The sequence below is a fragment of the Mobula birostris genome, chromosome 21 (genome assembly GCF_030028105.1).
Source record: "Mobula birostris isolate sMobBir1 chromosome 21, sMobBir1.hap1, whole genome shotgun sequence".
Taxonomy (NCBI): Eukaryota; Metazoa; Chordata; class Chondrichthyes; order Myliobatiformes; family Myliobatidae; genus Mobula; species Mobula birostris.
The window spans coordinates 9,309,090-9,332,085 of NC_092390.1; the positions used below are offsets into that span (position 1 = coordinate 9,309,090).

The window sequence follows — 22,996 nt, forward strand, 5'->3', positions numbered from 1 at the left end:
AGGAGGGCTGTTGCCCCTCAGGCGGCTCCCTGGGATGGTTCACTAAGTGACAGAGGGGCTTCCTCATTGCAAACTGTAGAGACATGGGATCACGACAACAATCGATGTCAGCAGGGCAAGAGAGCTGGTCACTGATTTCAGGAAAGGGGGGCCAGAGGGAGTGGACGTAGTCCAGGAGCTGAGGTTGAGAGGTTCAAGTGAACATCATCAGCCACGGCCAAGAAAGTGCATCAGTACCCCTGCTTCCTCAGGAGGCTTTAAAATGGCAGGCCCAATCTGATGCTCACTATTTGTTATTGAGGCGCCATACAAAGCATCCTAATCTGTATCACTGCAGACAATTAAAGACACAGCTCAGAACATCAGGAGAACCAGTCTCCCTTCTGGGGGACTTGTCTACAGTTCTCTTACCCTTAGAAAAGCAGTCCGCATAACCAAAGATCCCCAACCAGCATAGACTTTCTCTCTTCTCCCCCTCCCATCAGGTGGAAGATATAAAGCCTTAGACGATTGTACGATAAAATGAACACCAATCATCACAATGTACCTTACATCTTATTGTTACCTGCTATGCACTTTCTCTGTAACTCTAATACTTTATTCTGCATTGATTTTTGCTTTTCCCTTATACAACCTCAGTGCACTGATGCAAAGAAACAATTTGCTCGAATGGCATGCAAAACAGTTTTTGGCATGTGACAATAACAAGCCAATTTACTAATTATTTATTAGCCTATATAGTTTGTTTTATAATGCAATATTTTAAAATTGTGGTATTTTAAAGCAGCCGAGTCTAGACATATCTGCCGCTGGGAAGCAGGAATAAGTTTTTAGTGGCAGCGGAGCCTCCCGTCCCCAGTGGGTTTGAAACGCCGAGTGCGGGCGGGCCTGTCCAGCCACCGTAAGCCGGAGGAAGATGGCGGCCGCGGAGCCGCAGGCTCGCTTCGGTCAGTCGGTGAAAGGTTTATTGTCGGAGAAAGTGTCCGCCTGCACCACGGATGTGATCGCGCTCACCAAGCAGATCCTGAAGGGCTCCCGCAGCTCCGAGGTATGGGCGGCGCATCGAGAAAGACAAGCCGCCGGCCCCTCCCCTTTAGGGGCCGGGTTGTGACCCAGGCCCAGGTGGGGTTCGTTGTTGGATCCCAAGTGCCAGGTCTCAGTTACGGACTCGGTTTCCACTCCAGTTCCGTTTCTGGCCCAGGTCGCGTTTCATCCCCTGCCCTCTGTGTGGAGGTTGATCGGTTCTTGGTTAGTCAGGGCGTCAAAGGTTGTGCAGGAGAATGGTGTTGAGAGGGATAATAAATCAGCCACGACGGAATGGAGCAGACTCGATGGGCTGAATGGCCTAATCCTGTTCTATGTCTTTCACTCCTCTTCCCCCTCCTCCCAGCCAATTGGGAACAGGATAGGAAACCTTGAATCTGGTGGTACTGTATATGTTTCAAGGACAGCTTCTATTCCACTGTTATCAGACTCTTGAGCAGCCCTCTTCTATATTAAAGATGAACCCTTTATCTAAGGGAAAGTTATTGACCTGAGCGCCCTCTGAAATTGCTTAGGAAGTTAGTCAATATTTGTTATGCTGGCTTGGCTGTACCAGGCAATGCTGAGAGAGTACTGCACTGGTGGAGATGACATCTTTTGGATGGAATATGAGGAAGTACATAACATGCGGATGCAAACAATCTCATCTCACAAGTTTACATCATCTTGTTTGTACTTATTAAATCAGCTTCGTGAAAAGAACTACGGAAGAGCAAATCTATGTCTTTCTAAAGAAAGCAGAGAGTATTGGAGCAACACACTGGTGGACGGAGCATAGGTACTGAGTCTCCCAATCTGCATCAGGTCTCACTGATGTACAGGAGGCTGCACCGGGAGCACCAGACACAGTATATGACCCCAACAGACTCACAGGTGAAGTGTTGCTTCACCTGGAAGGACTGTTTGGGGCCCTGTGTGGCAGTGAGGGAGGAGGTGTAGGGTCATTTGTTCCGCTTGCAAGCATATGTGCCAGGAGGGAGATCAGTGGGGAGGGACGAATGGACAAGGGAGTTGTGTAGGGAGCAATCCCTGTGGAAAGCAGGAAGCTAGGGGGAGGAAAGAAGTGCTTGGTGGTGGGAACCTGTCGGAGATGGCGGAAGTTTCAGGGAATTATGTGCTGGATGCGGAGGCTGGTGGGGCGGTAGGTGAGGACAAGAGGAACCCTATCCCTGGTAGGGTGGCAGGAGGATGGGGGATGGGGTAAGTATTGGAAATACTTGGGAGATCAGGCAGCATCTGAAGTGTACTAACAGAGTTAATAGTTCAATTCTTACAAAATCTCATTGACCTGAAGGGTTCTTTTTATTTTCCCTGTTCATAGAAGCTGATATATGGCAGCCTCTTTAATTCATGACAATGAGATAAGGCTAGGTAGAAGCATGTTTAGAGCTTAAAACAAATAAATTGCTGGAAGAATTTGACAGGTCAAGCAGCATCTGTGGAGGCACAGTTCAGTTAGCCCCACACTCTTACTTCCTGTATCGCTGATCAGGGTCTCAGGTTCCGACGCTAAATGTTGGCCATTCCTTTATCTTCTCATGTGCTTCTTCCAGAAGTTTATATTTTTGCTGAAAGTGACCAGCCAGATAACAGTCTTGGGGAAGGGGACGGTAGAGTAGTGGTTAGTGTAAAGCGTTACGGCACCAGTGATAGGAAGATGGGGTTCACTTCCCGCCGGTGTCTGGAGTTTCTATGTTCTCTTGTGCCTGTGTGAGTTTCCTTTGGGTGTTCCAGTTTCTTCCCACATTTCAAAGATCTAGCATTAGTAGGGTGAAGACATGCTATGTTGGTGCTGGAAGCATGGCAATACTTGTGGGCTGCCCCAGCACATTCTTGGACTGAGCTGGTTGTTGACACAAAAACAACACGTTTCACTATGTTTTGATGCTAATCTTTAAGCTCTTCTTTAACAGTCAGAGGTGCTGTCTTTCAGAGAGAACACTAAACTGAAATTGCTTGTGCCCTCTTAAATTGACATCAAAGATCCTATGGTATTCAAAGGAGTTATTGGCATTTTATCTACGTATTTATCCTACAGTCAATAGTTCTAAAGCAGAGAAACGTAAGAGACTTTAGATACTGGAATCTAGAGTGTTTTGAGTTTCTGGAAATGGTAACCTGGGATTTTGAGATATTTTCTGATGGTGTGATTGAATGTCAGGGTAGATGGTTAGAGTTGATCATAGCCTGACACATGTAGCGGTGAATATTACTTGCCACTTGCCACATATTAGCCCATGTCTGAATGCTTAGGTCTTGGCTGCCTCACTAATGGAGTTAAACATTCTGTAGTCTTCAGTAAGCATCTGACATCTGACCTTATGCCAGAAGGAAGGTTATTAAAACCGCCTGAGGAATTAATGGTGAGATGCTCTGGGAAAAGGGTGATCGACGACCTTTCTCTGAGACATAACTCGAACCCTTAAGAGTGTTTTTCTCCTTGATATCTATTGGCTTTGCTTACCACAGCTCCTCAATATCACACACAGTTGAACACTGCACTGATTTTAAGGGCAGCTGCACGCTCCTCACCCCTGCTCTTCTACTGCGTGTTTTCATGTTCGGACCATGGTTGTGACGGTGTCTGGTGCCGAGTGATCCTGGTAAAACCTAAACAAGGTATCCGTCCGGCCATCTTCACAGTGCATTGAGGCAGGAAGATTGACAGCGTCAGCAAGGATGGCAGTCACCCTGGCCATTCCCCTTGGCTCTCTTCTACCTTAGTGGGGCTTGAAAGCCCGGACAGCCAGACTGAAAACAGCTTCTCCTCCACTACTATCAGATCTCTGAAGCAGTCACCTCTCTCACATTCCCTTCCTGGTGGGGCTGTGATATTCAACTGCTTTTGTTATTGTCACTTTAACAGTTCATTTTGCACTGTTACACTTTGCACCATTCTGTTGTTTTCCGCTTGTTGCTGTATTTATTTTTACATTTATTATTACCAACGATTCTATTTATAAGCTTCACATGAGCAAGGAGTTTCATTATGGCCTTGTGTATTTAACAATAAGCCAATCTGAAGTGGAAAAGACTGTATTCCAACTGAAGGAGTAACAAGTTCTCAGGTGCAGACAGTATTTACATTGAATGTAGTGTTGAGTGTCTTTCGTGACTCCAAATCTCAATAGTCTGTACCTCGTTACCAGATTTCCAGTAAGATAATAATCAGAATCAGGTTTAATATTATTGGCGTATGTCATGAAATTTGTTGTTTCCCTGTGTTGCTCAGGAATTCCAGCATCTGCAGAATCTCTTGTGTTATGTCTTTACAAACTATCATCACAAATAACCCAATGTGCTTGTTGACATAACAAAGTCAGTCGAGTTTTTATTGTCATCAGCACATATGTGCACAGATCCAATGAAAAACTTACTTGCAGCAACATCACAGGCACATAGCATGAAATAAGCGGCATTCACAAGTAAAGCATAAATTTAAATTCTGCATTTTTTTTTTACAAGAAAGAACGTACAGTGCCTTGAAAATGTATTCAACCCCCACAACTATTTTCACACTTTACTGTCTCATTTTCTAAATTTAAAATATATTGAAGGATTTTTGAGCTAATCTACAAAACATTGTTTATTATGTCAAATCAAAAGAAAAATTCTGAAACCTGTCAAAAATGTACCATAAGTTTAAGAAACAACAATGTGAGGCTGAAAAAATATTCATCTATTTTGTAATTACTATGCTATCTTTCCTCAACTGCAATTACCTTGCCAACTCACCCAACATGGCGATGTAGAAATCACCTGTTTCAATGAATTCATAACCATATAACTATATAACAATTACAGCACGGAACTAGGCCATCTAGTCTGTGCTGAACTCTTACTCTCACCTAGTTCCACCGTCCTGCGCTCAGCCCATGACCCTGCATTCCTTTCCTGTCCATATAGCTATCCAATTTAACTTTAAATGACAACATCGAACCTGCCTCTACCACTTTGGCTGGAAGCTCGTTCCACACAGCTACCACTCTCTGAGTAAAGAAGTTCCACCTCATGTTACCACTAAACTTTTGCCCTTTAACTCTCAACTCATGTCCTCTTGTTTGAATCTCCCCCACTTTAAATGGAAAAAGCCTATCCACGTCAACTCTATCTATCCCCCTCATAATTTTAAATACCTCTATCAAGTCCCCCCTGAACCTTCTATGCTCCAAAGAATAAAGACCCAACTTGTTCAACCTTTTCTCTGTAACTTAGGAGATGAAACCCAGGTAACATTCTAGTAAATCTTCTCTGTACTCTCTCAATTTTGTTGACATCTTTCCTATAATTCGGTGACCAGAACTGTACACAATACTCCAAATTTGGCCTTACCAATGCCTTGTACAATTTCAACATTACATCCTAACTCCTATACTCAATGCTCTGATTTATAAAGGCCAGCATACCAAAAGCTTTCTTCACCACTCTATCCACATGAGATTCCACCTTCAGGGAACTATGCACCATTATTCCTAGATCCCTCTGTTCTACTGGATTCTTCAATGCCCTACCACTTACCACGTATGTCCTATTTTGATTAGTCCTACCAAAATGTAGCACCTCACATTTATCAGCATTAATCGCCATCTGCCATCTTTCAGCCCACTCTTCTAACTGGCCTAAATCTCTTTGCAACCTTTGGAAACCTGCTTCATTATCCACAACTCCACCTATCTTAGTATCATCTGCATACTTACTAATCCAATTTACCACCCCGTCATCCAGATCATTAATATACATGACAAACAAAAATAAATAACCCCTCTCTGTTTGAGGTCCAACAGTATATCAGAGTTTCAATGGACCAAACCAAAGTTAAGTCGAAAGAGCATTCAAGACAAGTGAGGGAAATGTTAATAGAGAAGTACACATCTGGGGAAGGGTACAAGAGCATCTCAAAGACGCTGAACATACCTTGGAGCTCGGCACAGTCCATTGTGGAAAAAGTGGAAAAAATATGAAACTATAGCCATGTCTAGGTCAGGAGAAGAATGGCACTTGTAAGAGAGGACGTTAAGAGTGAGCTGCAGAAGTCAGTCACTGCAACTAGAGATGAGGTTCATGGCTCCACACTCTCTAAGGCCTTGCATAAAAGGGCATTTATGGAAGAGTGACAGGAAAGAGCCCTGGCTATATAAAGGAAAAGCATATCCTTGCCCATAAAGACTTTGCAAAGCATCACTTAGAAGATACTGTAAAGATGTGGAAGAAGGTCTTGTGGTTGGATGAGACTAAAGTGGAACTTTTTGACCTCAACACTAAACAGTACATGTGGCGTAAATCTAATATTACATATCACCCAAGTAACACCATCCCTACCTCTATACTGTAAAGTATAGAGGAGTTAGTATCATGCTATTGGGAAGCTTTTCAGCAGCAAGGACTGGAAATCTGGTCAGGATTGATGGGAAGGTGAATGCTGCTAAATGCAGAAAGATCCTGAATAAAAACCTGCTAGCCTCTGCCAGAATGCTTAAACTGGAGAGGAATTTCATCTTTCAGCAGGACAACAACTCAAAGCACACTGCCAGAACAACCATAGAGTGGTTTCAAATTAAGAAAATTGATGTCCTTGAGTGGCCCAGTCAGAGACCTGACCTAATCCTATCGAACATTTCTGGCAAGGCCTCCAGGATTGTTGTTTGCCGGAGCTCACCAACTAACCTGGCACAGCATGAACAATTTTGCAAGGAGGAATGGGCATGTTTTATTCTATCACATTATGCAAAGCTAATACAGACTTATCCAAAAAGACTACTGGCTGTAATAGCTGCAAGAGGTGGTTGAGCAAAAAGGGATGGATACTTCTGAGGTGCTGACATTTCAGTTTTAAAATTTCTGGGTTTGCATGCCTTACAGGTTTTTGGGCTCTACTGTGAAAAAAAGCATGTGATTCACAAATAAAAGTTCTCAGTTAAATTGATCAAAATCCCTGATTGTAATACTCATTTATGTGAACAAAGCATTGGGGCTGAATACTTTTGCAAGACAAGTGATCAGAAGGTTGCTAAACAAATGCAGCGTGTTTAAATGAGTAATTTTGAGTTGACTTTTCCATTGCAGCTCCTGGGTCAGGCAGCTAGAAACATGGTGATGCAGGAGGACTCCATTCTGCACTCTGAGGATGTAAGTACTCTTTGTGATGACTCTATTTCTCTCCAGATGCTGCCTGCCTTACTGATTATTTGCAACATTCCCTGGAGCACACTTGTAGATACTCTCGGTGGCCATTTTATTAGGTACGGGAGTGGAACCCAGTATGGTCTTCCACTGCTGTAGCCCATCCACTTCAAGGTTTGATGTGTTATGCCTTCAGCGATTCTCTTCTTCATACCACAGCTGTAATACGTGATTATTTGAGTTACTGTCGCTGTCCAGTCAGCTTGAGCCAGTCTGGCCATTCTCCTCTGACCTCTCTCATTAACAAGGCATTTCCGCCCACGAACTGCCACTCACTGGATTTTTTTTTCGCATCATTCTTTGTAAACTCCAGAGACTGTTGTGTGTGGAAATCCAAGGAGATCAACAGTTTCTGAGATACTCAAACCACTTCGTCAGGCACCAACAATCATTCCATGGCCAAAGTAATTTAGATCACATTTCTTCCCCATTCTGATATTCGGTCTTTTGAGTTGCAGCAACATGATTGGTTGATTAGATATTAATATTAATGAGCAGGTGTACTGAAAAAGTGGCCGCTGAGTGTATGTTGCTGTAATCATCTCGATTGTCCCCTCACACATGCTTTTTGCAATGTGACAGCAGTACAGTATTAGTTTTACTTCACTGAAAAACTCTTGCTTTCTTTCCTGAAGTCCACAATCAGTTCCTTGGTCTTGCTAACATTGAGTGCGAGGTTCTTACTGCGATACCTCTGAACCAGCCAATCTATCTCACTTGCAAAATCCCAAGGTGTATTACTCCAATAGTCCGGCATGCTTGTGAATTTGCTTGGACTGAATTTGAAGATTTCCCAGACTATCAGATATTACCAGTCCTCAGTGCATATTAATTCACCTCGTAGATGGTATACTATGTAAATTTCCCTCTGAACCTGCTAAGTTTAGAGTGAATCTATAAGCCAGACACTGGTGATGGAAGGGGACACGGCATACCCTGCTTGGTAATTGGTTTGTTATTTTCACATGTACCAAAGACCAATTCATCACATCACACAAACCGGGGAAAAACAATAACAGAATGCAGAATAAATTGTTACTGTTACAGATCTAAGAAGGGGTGTGCTGACATTGGAGAGGATCCAGAATAGGTTTACGTGAATGACCCTGGGAATGAAAAACATTTGATGGCTCTGGGCCTGTACGCTCCGCAGTTTAGAGGAATAGTGGCGTGACAGTGTAGGGAATCTCATTGAAACCTACCGAACATTGAAAGCCCTAGATAAAGTGGACGTGGAAATGATATTTCTAACAGTGTGAGAGTCCAGGACCAGAGGGCCTCAGAATAGAAGGATGTCCCTTTAGAACAGGGATAAGGAAGAATTTCTTTAGCCAGAGGATGGTGACTCTATGAAATTCATTGCCACAGACAGCTTTGGAGGCCAAGTGATTGGATATATTTAAAGCAGAGGTTGATAGGTTCTTGATTACTAAGGGTATCAAAGGTAATGGGAGAAGATAGGAGAATGTGGTTGAAAGTAACTCAGCCATGATTGAATGGCGGAGCAGACTCAGTGGGCTGAATGGCCTCATATTACTCTTGTGTCTTATGGAAAGAAAGTGCAGTGCTGGTAGAATAGTGTGCAAGGCCATGATGTGGGAGATTGTGAGGTCTAGAGTCCCTGTAATGATACAATAGGTTCATTCAGTAATCTTATTGAAATTTTTCACAGTACTGTACCTCGGTACGTGTGACAATAATACATCAACTTAACTTACTCATCATCCAGAAAGAGTGTCTCAACAGCAAACAGGAAGCAAGCCTGCAAGGATGACTGACATTTTGCGGGTGTGCTTTTTGTTTACTGTTATGAGAAATTGATAAGACGGGACATCAACAGCCAGATTCTCAAAAGTTCATTTATTATCAAAGTATACAACTCTGAAATTCTCCTTCTCCGGGTAGCCATGAAACCAAGAAGGAAAAGAAAGGCAGCATGATCATCAACCCCAAATTCCACCTCCCCACACAAAAAAATGAACATAAACAGAATAGGCACATTAATCCCCAAATCCCCCTCCCCACACAAAAAGAACAAACAAAAACAGAACAGGCACATTGACACCCTCCCTGCACAAAAAGAACAAAAACAGTATCGGCACATCGACCCCCAAATTCCCCTCCCTCCGCAAAAAAAAAACAAAAACAGCCCAGGAGCATCAACCCCCCAAATCCCCTTCCCTGCTCAAAAAACCCAAACAAAACGGAACAGGTACATCAACCCCCAAATCCCCCTCCCTGCACAAAAAAATGAAAAATAGAACAGGCACATCAACTCCCAATTCCCTCCCCCCGCCCCGCACAAAAACTCGAGAAAGATCAGGCAAAAAACGACTGGGGGGAAAAAAGTTTATTGTCCAAGTCCATATCCAAAATGCAGAAAACCTGAGTAGCATTCTCTGGGCACAGCAGCAGGCTCCCCCCTCTCCGGCAGCGCCTGCATTTGCCTTGATGTTTCAATCTCCCTTGTCACTTTAATCGGGGCACAACGGGAGCTTTAATTGGTGAAACAGAGTCAAACATCGGTTTGCGCCCCGTCCCACAGCCAACTCGCCACGAGGTTTGCGCACGCTGCCTCTGTCTCCTGGAATCCCCTCAGAGATCGCAGAGTGGTGGAACACCCAAACAATCTCCAAACAGCAAATCACAGGCTCCAACAGTACCAGATTCACAGCCAAGAAAAAAAAACAAAAGTAAAAGATATAAAAGAAGTGAAATTATCTAAGAAACTTTCCATATATAGATACAACCCGGTAGCTATCACATATTGCTTGCACTTGTGTGTATCTAAAAATCGGCGGCTATAAAATAACTTGCTCAAAGTAATGGAGGAGAGCTCAAATTTGTTATATTATAGCAGGGAAGCTGTACAATTAAGGAAGGTTTTTATTTATATAACCTCTTTCACAAAAAGGACATCCCATTAAAAACATTAGGTGCTGTTTACAGTGTAGGGACAGTTATAATGGGGGACACATGTCAGGAAAGTGCTAGATTGTTTTTCACGTGCTAGATTGTTTTTCACATGCCAGGAAGCTTACACACAGCAAGCTAATCAAAACAGCATAGTTGTAATGTTTGGATCATCTGTTGTAGTTTTGAATATATTTTAACACCCATTGGAGAACATGTCCCAATCCATTTCATAATTTAATACAGTAATCGAGGATCTTTTACTTGCTTTATTTTTCATTTCACTCTTGCTGATATTTTTATGTCTTCACACTTAACCATAATGTTTTCAATATTTTCTCCTTGTTTTGGGCAGAGCTTGCGTAAAATGTCAATCATAACAACACATCTGCAATACCAGTAAGTATTATTCCTTTGATTTTCCTGTTGTTTCCATCTTTCCCCTTCCCCTGACCCATCCCATCTCAGTGTAACTTTACATCCCAAAACTATGTCCAGTGTGGCCATGATGCAGGCCAAAGAATTGTGTCCAGTTATTTTTAAAGTACTTTATATTTGTTCAGTCTATAAACCACAGTTGCAGAAATTTTAGAGCAGCATTGCTGGATCCTGGAAGCCTGCAGGTCTGGTGTGGGTGGGGGGAGAGGAAGGAACAGAGGAGAAGAACAGCAAGGAAGTTACCATTAAACAGGACTAACTGGTAAATAACTATCAGTCCTGATGAATGTTCTCAGCCTGAAGCATCAACTGTTTATTCATCTCTATAATTGCTGCCTGACCTGCTGAGTTCCTCCAGCATTTTGTGTGTGTTGCTTTAGACTTACAGCATCTGCAGACCTTCTTGTGTTTATATCACTATTAACAATTCATTTCAATTATAAAGACATTTATCAATGTAAATGTGAAAAGGCTTTAACCAACAATGATCAATATGATTTAATTAGAAATGTGTTTGAAAATAAGCCAATTTTAAACCCTGCTAAATGAGGGCAAGTGCTACAGAAGGTTTATAGCACTGTGTGAATCTGGCATTGACACACTATTGTTAATATGATTTTCTGTGAACTTTGCTGTCTTCAGCTCTGAGGAAACTAAGTTAAATTTATGAAAACCCGGATAGGCTATATGGGGAACGGATTCCTGTTATCCACGAGGTTAATAAACAAAGAGTATAGATTTAAAGGTGGTGGTGAGAAGGTTATAAGGAAATTGAGGAACAGCTTCTTCCCCTCTGCCATCCGATTCCTAAATGGACATTGAACCCTTGGACACTACCTCACTTTTTAAATATATATTATTTCTGTTCTTTACATGATTTTTAATCTGTTCAATATATGTATACCGTTATTTATTTATTATTATTTTATTTTGGTTTTTTCTTCTATATTATGTAATGCATTGAACTGCTGCTGCTAAGTTAACAAATTTCATGTCACATGCCGGTGATAATAAACCTGATTCTGATTCTGAGGAAAAACTGTTTAATCAAAGAGTGGTTGATGACTGGAATTCACTTCCTGAGGGGAGGGTGAAGACAGGAATTCTCACTATGTAAAAACTGACTGGGTGAGCTTATAGTCCAAGAAGCTGGCAAGTGGGAGGTGGGGAGAGAGCTTCTGGCACATTGACCTTCATAATTCAGAGAATATTGAATACCTGGGTTGGGATGTTATCTTGAAGTTGTGTAACACATTGGTGAGGCCTAATTTGGAGCACAGTGTGCAGTCATTGGTCACTTACCCACAGGAAAGATATGCATAAGATTGATAAAGTACAGAGAAAGTTTACAAGGATGTTGCCAGGAATTCAGGACTTGAATTATAGGGAAAGGTTGAATAGATTAGCACTTTATGCCCTGGAGTGTAGGAGAATGAGGGGAGGTGTGATAGAGGTATACAAAATTATGAGGGGTATAGTTAGGGTAAATGCAAGCAGGCTTTTTCCACTGAAGTTGGGTGGGATTACAACTAGAGTTTATGGGTTAAGAGTGAAAGGTAAAATATTTCAAAGGAATATGAGGGGAAACTTCTTCACTCAGAGGGTGGTGCGAGTGTGTGGGATGAACTTACAGCGGAAATGGTGAATGCAAATTCAATTGCAACATTTTGGAGAAATTTGGGTAAGTATACGGATGGGAGGGGTAGGGAGGAGTGTTGTTGGGACATGGCAGAACAACACTTCGGCATGGACTAGATGGTCCAAAGGTCCTGTTTCTGTGCTAGAGTGTTCTGTGAACTTAAGTGGAGTAAGTTTTAAGTGGACATTTTTGGCTGAAAAATGATGGTCCACGAGTCTCCTCCTGTGCTGTACTTTACCACTGATCCCTAAAGACCAGTGTAAAGTACCTCCTTCCAGTAAACAGAAAAAATGGTTAACTTTATCAACAACCAGAAGAAAATAGATAAACTTAATATCATTTTTAATAAAGTGTACTCAATATCTGTAAAACAAAATACTGCACATTAAGTTTCTTTATTCTTTTACAGACAAGAAGCTATACAGAAAAAGTAAGTATTTCCTGCACTGTTAGTGGTCTGAAGTTGCTGTGAAGGTGGAATCGGGTTGATTGGTGCAGAAACAGTTGACTGAATTACTTCCTTCTGTATTGTTCATTTCAATTATTTTAATCGGTATCATTATTATTTCTCTCTTTAGGTATGTTTCTGTTCATCTTAATGTATGGTGCACATGGTTGATAGAGAAATGGAGGGCTGTGCAGGAGGGAAGGGTTCTATTGATCTTGGAATAGGTTACAAGGTTGGCACAACATTGTGGACCAATGGCTCTATACTATGCTATAGTGTTCTCTAATTAAGGCATACTGGAACATCAGCCATACTGCCTTTGCATCCAACAACTTAAAGAGTAAGATGGTCTACCTCCATCGATTATTCACCTTCCACTATCTTCCAGCTCCAAACTCTTAGCTGGCACAGCATGTTTGCGAGTCTGGGCCAAGGACTGGGGTTGGATCCTGTCTGTGTCTGTGTGTGTGAATGGGTGGGCGGGAGGTTTATCATCACTGACATGCCTCGTAAAATTAGTTGTTTTCTGGCAGCAGCACAGTGCAATTCATAAAACATTACTATAAGGATATATTAGAAAATTAAATGAACAGTGCAAAAAGAGAGCAAGATAGCGTTCGTGGACTGTTCAGAAATCTGATGGTGGAGGGGAAGAAGCCGTCCTAAAATGCTGAGTGTGGGTCTTCAGGCCCTTGTACCTTCTCCCAGATGGTAGTGTTGAGAAGAGGGCATGTCCTAGATGGTGTTGCCCTTAATGATAGATGCCACCTTCTTAAGGCACTGCCTTTTAAAAATGGCCTTGATAGTGGAGCTGCTAGTGTCTGTGATGGAGCTGGCTGTGTTTATAACCTTGTGCAGCTTTTTCCAGTCCTATACATTGGCCCCTCCATACCAGACAGTGATGTAACCAGTCAGGTGCTCTGCACAGTACATCTGTATAAATTTACTACAGCCTTTGGTGACGTACCATATCTCCTCAAACTCCTAATGAAATGTAGCCACTGGCATGCCTTCATCATTTAACGTTGGGCCCAGGATAGATCCTCAGAGATGTTGACACACAGGAACTTGAAACTGCTTACCCTTTCCATTACTAATTCCTCGGTGAGAACTGTTATATGTTCTCCCAATTTCCCCTTCCTGAAGTATACAATCAATTACTTGGTCTTCCCAATGTTGAGTGCAGCCACCTGATCTATCTCGCTCCTGTGTGCCTCCTGAGCTCCCTCAGTATCTGGCTGAAATTTCCAGCCTCAACTTGCAACATCAAAAGCCAATAAGAGACTACATAAGGCAATTGCTATTCTTGTAAGATTTTCTTCCAATAAGTTAGCGGTGCTCTCGGGAGCAGTGGCTTCTACAGGGCCAACCAACCAAAGGTGTTATTGTCATTTTAACCATATTTTTTACGATAGCAAGATCCAGCTTGATGGCAGCAGCGAACAGCAACATTTTCCAGAGGGTCCACAAAAACTATATCTTTCACTTTTATGTCTTCTTTTTCTTTTAAATCTGGTTCTGATAGTGTTGAAGTCTGTGATCTACAGTTTAATGGTGTGTTTTTGGGACGATTGAGCATTCTGGTGCTTTGCTGTCTCCGAGAAGATTTTGGGAGGCAAGCAACCTTGAGGCCAAGATCAACTCAATTTTCCACTGAGTAATGTGTTGAGGAACATTGAAACATCGAGGTGAGCGAGTGTTCAGCACTGTCTACCAGCTTCTTGCTCGCTGCTGCCAAAGGGAGGTCCCTATACGCAAATAGTCTCTTTCTCCCCCCGATGCTGTCAGATGATGGTACCAAAGTTCTTGGTCAGCAATTTGTGCATTGGACTAAACACAGAGTTGATCTGAATTTGGACTCTTTTGATCTTGCGTACTATTTTCTCCGTTTCACTTGTTTTTACTTGTTGCCTTTTGCATGATTTGTTTTTGCATGGGGGGGTGGGGGGGTTGATGTTTATCATGGTTTTCTTTGTTTCATGGCTGTCTGCAGACAAGACATCTCAGGGTTATATACTGCACATACTTTGATAATAAACGTATTTTGAATCCTTTGACATTAAGAACTTAAAGTTCTGAAGGACTATATCATCTGTGAGTTGCTTGTTAACGGAGAAACTGAAGGAACTGGACTTGGTGCAGATGGTACTGCAGCCTGCATCAGAGAGGTGTTGGAGGAGTTTGTACATGAAGGGGGTGTGACAGCGAGTGATCTACTCTGATGAAGTGCTTTGCAAGGTTGGCCATGGCCTAGTAGGATCTGGACCCACTGCAATTTGCCTGTCTCCAGAATCAACCTACAGTGGATGCAATCCCACTGGCTCTCCACTCGCCTTGGATCATCTGGACAATAATAATTCCTTAAGACCAGAAGATATAGGAGCAGAATTAGACCATTTGGCCCATCAAGTCTGCTCCACCATTTCATTGCCACTGATTCATTTTTCCTTTCAGTCCCAATCCCCTGTCTTCCACCACCCCCCCCGCCCCACCCACCATGCCCTGACCAATCAAGAATCTATCAACCTCTGCCTTAACTATATATTAAGACTTGGCCTCTACAGCTGTGGCAATGAATTCCACAGATTCACCACTTTCTGGCTAAAGAAATTCCTCCTCATCTCCATTCTAAAAGGATGCCCCTCTATTCTGAGGCTGAGTCCTCTGGTCTTAGATTCTCCCACCACAGGAAACATTCTCTCCACATTCACTTTAATTTCAATTAGGTCGCTCCTCATTCTTCTAAATTTCAGCAAATACAAGCCCAGAGCCATCGAACGCTCTTCATATGACAAGCCATTTAATCCCAGAATCATTTTCATGAACCTCCTTTGAACCCTTTCAAGTTTCAGCACATCCTTTCTAAGGTGCTCACAATACACAAGAGAGGCCTTACCAGTGCTTTATAAAGTCGCAACGTTACATCCTTGCTTTTATATTATAGTCCCCTTGAAATAATAGTAACATTGCATTTGCCTTCCTCACCACAGTCTCAACCTGTAAATTAACCTTTAGAGAATCCTGCACACGGACTCCCAAATCCCCTTGCACCACAGATTTTCATATTTTCTCTTCATTTAGAAAATAGTCAACCCTTTCATTTCTTCTACCAAAGTGCATGACCATACACTTCCTGACACTGTATCCCACCTGCTGCTTCTTTGCCCATTCTTCGAATCTGTCTGTCCTTCTGTAGCCTCCCTAGTTCATCAAAACTACCTGCGTCTCCTATCTTCATATTGTCTGCAAACTTTGCAACGGAAGCATCAATTCCATCATCCAAGACGATGACCACAATTTTGCCCTATCATTAGCCTCTCCTTACTAGCAGTTTCACTACACATTGCCTTTGTTTATAAACCAACTATCTCATCCTCAGCCCTATCACTCTGGTTCCCATCCCCTGCCAGATTTAGCTTAAACCTCCCAAACAACTCTAGCAAACCTGCCCGCAAAAATATTGGACCCTTCGGTTTCAGCTGTATCCTGTCCCTTTTCTACAGGTCATACCTTCCCAATGGTCCAGAAATCTGAATCCCTGTCCCCTGCACCAATTCCTCAGCCACAGATTCACCTGCGAAATCATCATATTCAATCTGGAGATTACTATCCTGGAGGTTCTGTTTTTCCCTAGCTCCTTAAAATCTCTCTTCAGGACCTCCTTGTCTACCTATAGCATTGATGCCAATGCGTACCAAGACTTCTGGCTGCCCACCCTCACCCTTGAGAACGCCATGGATACAGTCTGAGACATCCCTGATCCTGGCATCAGGGAGGGAACATACCACCCAGGTGTCTGTATCACACCTACAGAACCTCGTCTCTGTTCCTCTGACTAACGAACCTCCTCATCTCCTCTCAATGCTGCTGTCCGCTTCACCTCTCTGCACTTCTGAGCCACAGCGCCAGACTGTGTCAGAGACCTGGACACTGTGGCTCCTGCCCAGTAGGTCGTCTCCCTCAATAGTATCTAAAGTTGTATACTATCATTGAGAGGAATGGTCACAGGTGTACTCTGCACTGGCTGTGCATTTTCCCTCCTCCTCCTGACAGCCACCTGTCTCTTGCAAGCTAGGGGTAACTGCCTTCCTGTAGCTCCTGTCTATCACCTTCTCATTCTCCGTGTGAGTCAAAGGTCATCGAGCTGCAGCTCCAGTTCCTTAATACGTTCTGTCAAGAGCTGCAGCTCGGTGCTCCTGGAGCAGATGTGTTTATCTGGAAGACTGGGGGCTTCACAGACTTCCCACATCCCACACGCAGTACAAGACATTACCTACGTCAGGCTGCTGTTTATTAATTACTGCTCAGTATTCAACACAATCATACCGTCAGTTCTAATTAACAACTTCAAAACCTGGATTGCTGTACCATGTTCTGCAACTGGATTTTTGACTTCCTCATTGGGAGACCACACTCAGTGCAGATTGGGAATGACATCTCCTCCTTAATGACAGTCAACACTGGCACTGCTCAGGAATGCATGCTTAGCCCTCTGCTCTACTCTCTTTACACCCATGACTGAGTGGCTAGACACAGCTCAAACACCACGTATACGTATGCTGATGACACGACTATTGTTGACAGAACTTCAGATAGTGATGAGGAGCTGTACAGGAGCAAGTTAGATTGGCTGGTTGGTGTTGCAACACCACCCTTGCAGTCAATGTCAGTAAGACAAAAGAATTTATTGTGGACTTAAGAAAGGGGGAAGAGGAGAAGCCGAGGGAACACATTCCAGTCCTCATCAAGGGGTCAGCAGTGGAAAGGGCAAGCAGATTCAAGTTCCTGAGTGTCAACATCTCTGAGGATCTATCCTGGGCCCAACATACTGCTGCAATTACAAAGAAGGCATGACTGCAGCTATATTTCATTAGGTGTTTGAGGAGATTTGGTATGTCACCAAAGACACTTGCAAATTGCTATGGAAATGCCGTGGGGAGCATTCTAACTGGTTGCATCACCGTCTGAAATGAGGCAGCCACTGCGCAGGATAAGAAAAAGCTGCAGAAAGTTGTAAACTCTGCCAGCCCCATTACGGGCACTAACCTCCCCAGCATCGAGGACCCCTTCAAAATGCAATACCTCAAAAATTCAGAATCCATCATTAGCGATTCCCATCACCCAGGACATGCCCATTTCTCATTGCCACAGGAGCCTGAAGACATGCACTCAGGAACAGCTTCAGATTCACCTTCAGATTTCTGAATGGATAATGAACCCACGAACACTACCTCGTTATTATTTTCCTTGCGTTTTGCACTACTTAATTTTTTTAATATATACTTATTGCAATTTATAGTTCTTATTATATATTGCATTGTACTGGTGCCACAGAACAACAGATTTGCCAGTGATACTAAATCTGACTCTGATATTACTGACATATTAGCATATTCCCGTTGGTTGTGAAATGGAGAACATGGTAAGTGTGGTACAATTCATGCCTTCGACCCTATATGAGTAAGTAAAACTCTTAAATTCAAAGAGCTTAGCTAAGGCGTAAATGTAGAGATCACTAACAAACACTGGAAATAACTGTTAAATTTCCTGCCCTTCATAAGCACAAGGTTCTGCGGATGCAGGAAATAGAGTAACACACACAAATTGCTGGAGAAACTCAGCAGGTCAGGTAGCATCTATGGAAATGAATAAACAGTTGATGTTTCAGGCCGAGACCCTCAATCTGGACTGGAAAGGAAGGGGGAAGAAGCCAGAGTACAAAGTTGGGAGGAGGAAGGAGAACAAGCAAGAAGGTGAGAGGTGAAGTCAGTCAGGTGGGAAAGGGGGAAATAAAGTAGGAAGTTGGGAGGTGAGAGGTGGAAAGGTAAGGGGCTGAAGAAGAAGGAATCTAATAGGAGAGTCCACCGAGGGAGAAAGGGAAGGAGGGGGAGCACTGGGGGGAGGTGATAGCCAGGTGAAAAGAGAAGTGGTAAGAGGGGAGCTAGAATGGAGTATGCAAGAAGAGGGAAGGGGAATGGGAGATAATTACCAAAAATTACTTTACTTCATTGTTGCCAAACAAATGATACTAGAGTGTACAATCATCACAGCGATATTTGATTCAGCGCCTTGCGCTCCCTGGAGTACAAATCGATAGCAAATATTAAAAATTTAAATTATAAATCATAAATAGAAAATAGAAAAGAGAAAGTAAGAGTGCAAAAAAACCGAGAGACAGGTCCGCATATTTGGAGGGTACGGCCCAGATTCGGGTCGGGATCCATTTAGCAGTCTTATCACAGTTGGAAAGAAGCTGTTCCCAAATCTGGCTGTACGAGTCTTCAAGCTCCTGAGCCTTCTCCCAGAGGGAAGAGGGACGAAAAGTGTCCCTTAAATTAAGATATTTCCTGCCCTTAACCTCTCTCTGGTGCCTCTCCTCCCCCTGTTTTTCCTATGATCACTGTCCTTTCCCATCAGGCTACTGAAGCCCTTTACCTTTTCCCTCCCAGCTTCTTACTTCATCCCTCCTCCCCCACACAGCCACCTTCCCCCTCATCTAACTTCAGCTATCACCTGCCAGCTTATCCTCCTTCACCTCTGCCCACTTTCTTATTGTGGCTTCTTGCCCTGGCCCTTTCCTTTCCAGTCCTAATGAATGATCTTGGCCGAAAACGCTGATGCTGCCTGACCTGCTGAGTTCCTGCAGCATTTTGTGTGTGTTGCTTTTGATTTCCAGTATTTGCATTTATTATTTTTCATTGTCTTTTCCATTTTTATATATTTCCCCTCAAAAGTGGGTTAAAATATTTATCTATATGTGACAGGTATAGTTAAAGCAACGTTAAATCCCTGCAGGGCACTGTGGTATATTTTCTTCCAATAGCGCAGAAAATGCAAGTGGATAAAATCTTGTTACACCAAATCTATTCTCTTTTTTCCAAATGCTGAGACAAATACATGTGTAATATTTGTTTATCCTTAATGTCTTGGGGACTTTAACTGGAATTTTGTAAAGCTGTGGAGCTGTCAACATGGTTTACTTGTTTGACCTTCTATCCTAGATTTATAGTTTAAATTATTTTCACATTTTTCGACACAATGAAAGATCTTGAAACTCTGGTAAGGAAAGAGAACATGCTGATGACCACCAGGAGAGAAGAACAAGCAATGTGGTGGCCAGAGATTAACGATCTACTGTGCGTGAATGAAGGAAGGAAGGAAGGTCATCCCACATTTATCTTATCATCTTAAACAATATGTTCCAAAGCTTCACATTTGTGATTCGCCACTCTCACAAAATGTTCCAGATGTGCTCAGACTTTTTCACCTGCTCCCCAGCTGGCAAGAGCCGTTCTCATTCATTTGTTGTCAGCACTTTAAAATTACACTTTATATATCAACAACCACAACGGCAGCAGTTTGCACTGTTTTTAACATTGTAATAGGAAAGTTATCAAACAGATTTTGCTATTGAACCACAGAGTCATAGAGTACTACAATACAGAAATGTGATCTTCAGCCCATCAAATTCACATTGGCATGGTCTTCTACTGGTCCCATCTAGCTGTGCCCAGACCATAGCCCTCCTTTCATCCATCTACCTATCCTCTTAAATGCTACAGTTGAACCCGTGTCTACCACTTTTGCTGGCATTTTGTTCCAAACTCACACCACCCTCTTGAATGAAGAAGTTCCACCTCAGGTGCACCTTAAATATTTCACCTTTCACCCTAAGTTAATGACTTCTAGTTCAAGTCTAAAACAAACTGAGGGGAAAAAAGCCTGCATGAATTCACTCTGTCTATATCCCTCATAATTTTGTATATCTCCATAAGATATCCCCTCATCCTCCTGTGACCCAGGGAATAAGGTCCTCACCGATTCATCCCTTCCCTTTAACTCAGGCCCTCAAGCATCCTTGTCAATTTCCTCTGACCTCTTTCAAGTTTATTGCACTACTATGCTACCATCTCACTCTTAAGTTTTAAATCTGATGTGGTCCCTTCATCTTAATTCCCCCACCCCACCGACTGGCCTCCCCGCCCCCCCCCCCAGTGTTTCTAGCATCTTTCCATTTGATTTCCAACAACTGCAGTATTTTGTTCTTGCAGAACATTACGTTTGTTAGAACGTATTTAAAAAGATTTTTGTTCAAATATGAAACAAGTGCTTCACTTATTTATTTCATCTGTACAAAAAATTATGCCAAATTAAAACAGAGGGAAGGAAGATGTTGTTTGATTAACTATTGATGAATGGTTACTGTAAAGCCATTTTACCAGATTAAATATAACTGGATTTTTTTTTCTCTTAATTGTCAGTGTTGAACTTTCTACGAACCTTCAGGACCAGCTCAAGCATCTCTTAAAGTGAACTGGACGATGACAAGATAGTTACTCCTCTGAGACAACGTCCATGGGGGCGTCGCGGGGGTGAGGGAGAATGTTGTCACTGCTCATAATACAGCAAGGGTCATAAATGTTAACATGCTTTCATTAAGAGTTCACAAGTGGTATCCAGAACTGTGCTGTTTAGGTCTGGTGCTGATAATGAACACAGCAATTTTTGTTCCAGAGGAACACCTGGTGGTGATTGGGTATTGGCAAAGGTGACCTTGAAAATAACACTCATTTGTTGATCGTTCATTGTGTTCCTGGGCTAGATGTTTTGAAGGGAAGAGTTGCTATTGTCATGTGGAGGTTCATTATTAAAAAGTGTTGTAGTTTTTAGTGACTGTCAAGTTTGCAATGCAAGTACTGTACTAGATTCTGTGTTATCTTGAACAGCTTCATCCATTATCATTGGTCAGAATTGTCAGTCCACTGGTCTAACTTCTATTTGCTCATCTGGCATTCTTAGCCTGAGTAAAACTAAAATGAATTTGTAGTTGATTGGATATTTTCAGTGTCCCAACAAGAGACACTTGGCTTTGTATCAATACTATGCTGTTAACACACATGGTCAAATCACCATTGTCAAATTATGAGTTTAGCTTAAACGCTTGCAATATAATATTAATTGAAATAAATTCCGGTGCTACACCTTAGAGAGTGCTTTGAATATTTATTGCATTTATTGTGGATAAAACTCACTGTTGGATAGTCCCTGATTGCTGATTGTAAAGCGTTACACAAACCGTTATGCAGCCGTGCCATCCCACGCTCTGACCATGCCAACAACCTGGGTTCAATTCCTGTCGCTGTCTGTTTGGACTTTGTGCATTCTCCCAATGACTGCAGGAGTTTCGTCCGGATGCTCCGGTTTCCAACAGCATTCCAAGATGTACGGGTTAGGGGGTTAATTGGTCACATTGTAATCAGACAACGCAGGCTCACTGGGCCTGAAGAGTCTCCTATTGTGCTGTATCTCTTTAAAAAAACAAAATGATGAGGTAGATTGTGAGATTGAGAGGCCGCCTTATCCTGGTAAGGAACTGTTCAGTAGATTTAGAACGGCAAGAGAGAGGTTGCCCTTGAGCCTGGTGGTATGTACTTCCAGGTTTTTGTATGTCGGGATGGATGTGAAGAGATATTGTCCAGGGTGAGTGGGGCCTTTGATTATGTTGGCTGCTTTCCCGAGGAAGCGAGACGTGTGGACAGTGCCCATGGAGGAGTTTCTGTTTGACTTTCTATTCAATTCCTTGAATTTTATTCTGCACCATATCTCCTGCCTTTTGAAAATATTCAGAGTCTTAGAAGTCTGTTACCTCCCTTATTACTGAAGATGATAAGATATTGCTCTTTGTATCACCCTCAATGGCAAACAGCTTTTTCATCTTTAGTGTTCTTGAAACTCAAGACTTGAGATAAAGTTTCTACATCTATATTCTCTGAAAATTGATATTTAATTCTTATATTTTGTTCTATGTAAAATGCTTTGAACTGCTTTGTGTTTGAAAAGTGTTATACAAATAAACTTGATTGCTTACACTATATCCAATGATAAACAGTTAAGTTTTATATATTTGCCTGCTAATGTATTAAACATTAACATTAGAAAGTACAGTATTAACATAAATATATTTACTGCTACTAGGACAGGCCAACAGCAGATAGAGGTTCGTGCAATGCTTTTTAACGCCAGTGATTTCCAGTCAGGTCTCAATTCCTGCCACTGTCTGTAAGGAGGTGGTATGTTCTCCCCATGACCCCGTGAGTTTTCTCTGGGGGCTCTGTTCTCCTCTCATATTCTAAAGATGTACAGGTTAGGGTTAGGTTGTGGGCATGTTGCTGCAGGAAGCGTGGCATCACTTGCAGGCTGCCCCAGCACAATAATTAAATTGTTGGTCATTGACGGAACATAATGCATTTTATTGTATGCTTCAATGTACATGTGACAAATAACACTAATCTTTAAATCTTTGAATCTCTTCTCTGCTCTGGACCACAGGAACT

The 22,996-nt window shown here is 42.5% G+C and overlaps 1 protein-coding gene across 1 annotated transcript; it reads left to right on the forward strand.

The window, feature by feature from the left end:
* The first annotated feature begins 874 nt into the window (after window positions 1-874).
* On the forward strand, window positions 875-22,536 carry borcs7 (BLOC-1 related complex subunit 7). The gene is made up of 5 exons (XM_072238924.1): window positions 875-1,048; window positions 7,108-7,170; window positions 10,493-10,536; window positions 12,624-12,644; window positions 20,924-22,536. Exons 1-5 carry the CDS (start codon window positions 917-919, stop codon window positions 20,973-20,975), a joined length of 312 nt encoding a protein of 103 aa, XP_072095025.1. The 5' UTR covers window positions 875-916; the 3' UTR covers window positions 20,976-22,536.
* The last annotated feature ends 460 nt before the right edge of the window (window positions 22,537-22,996 follow it).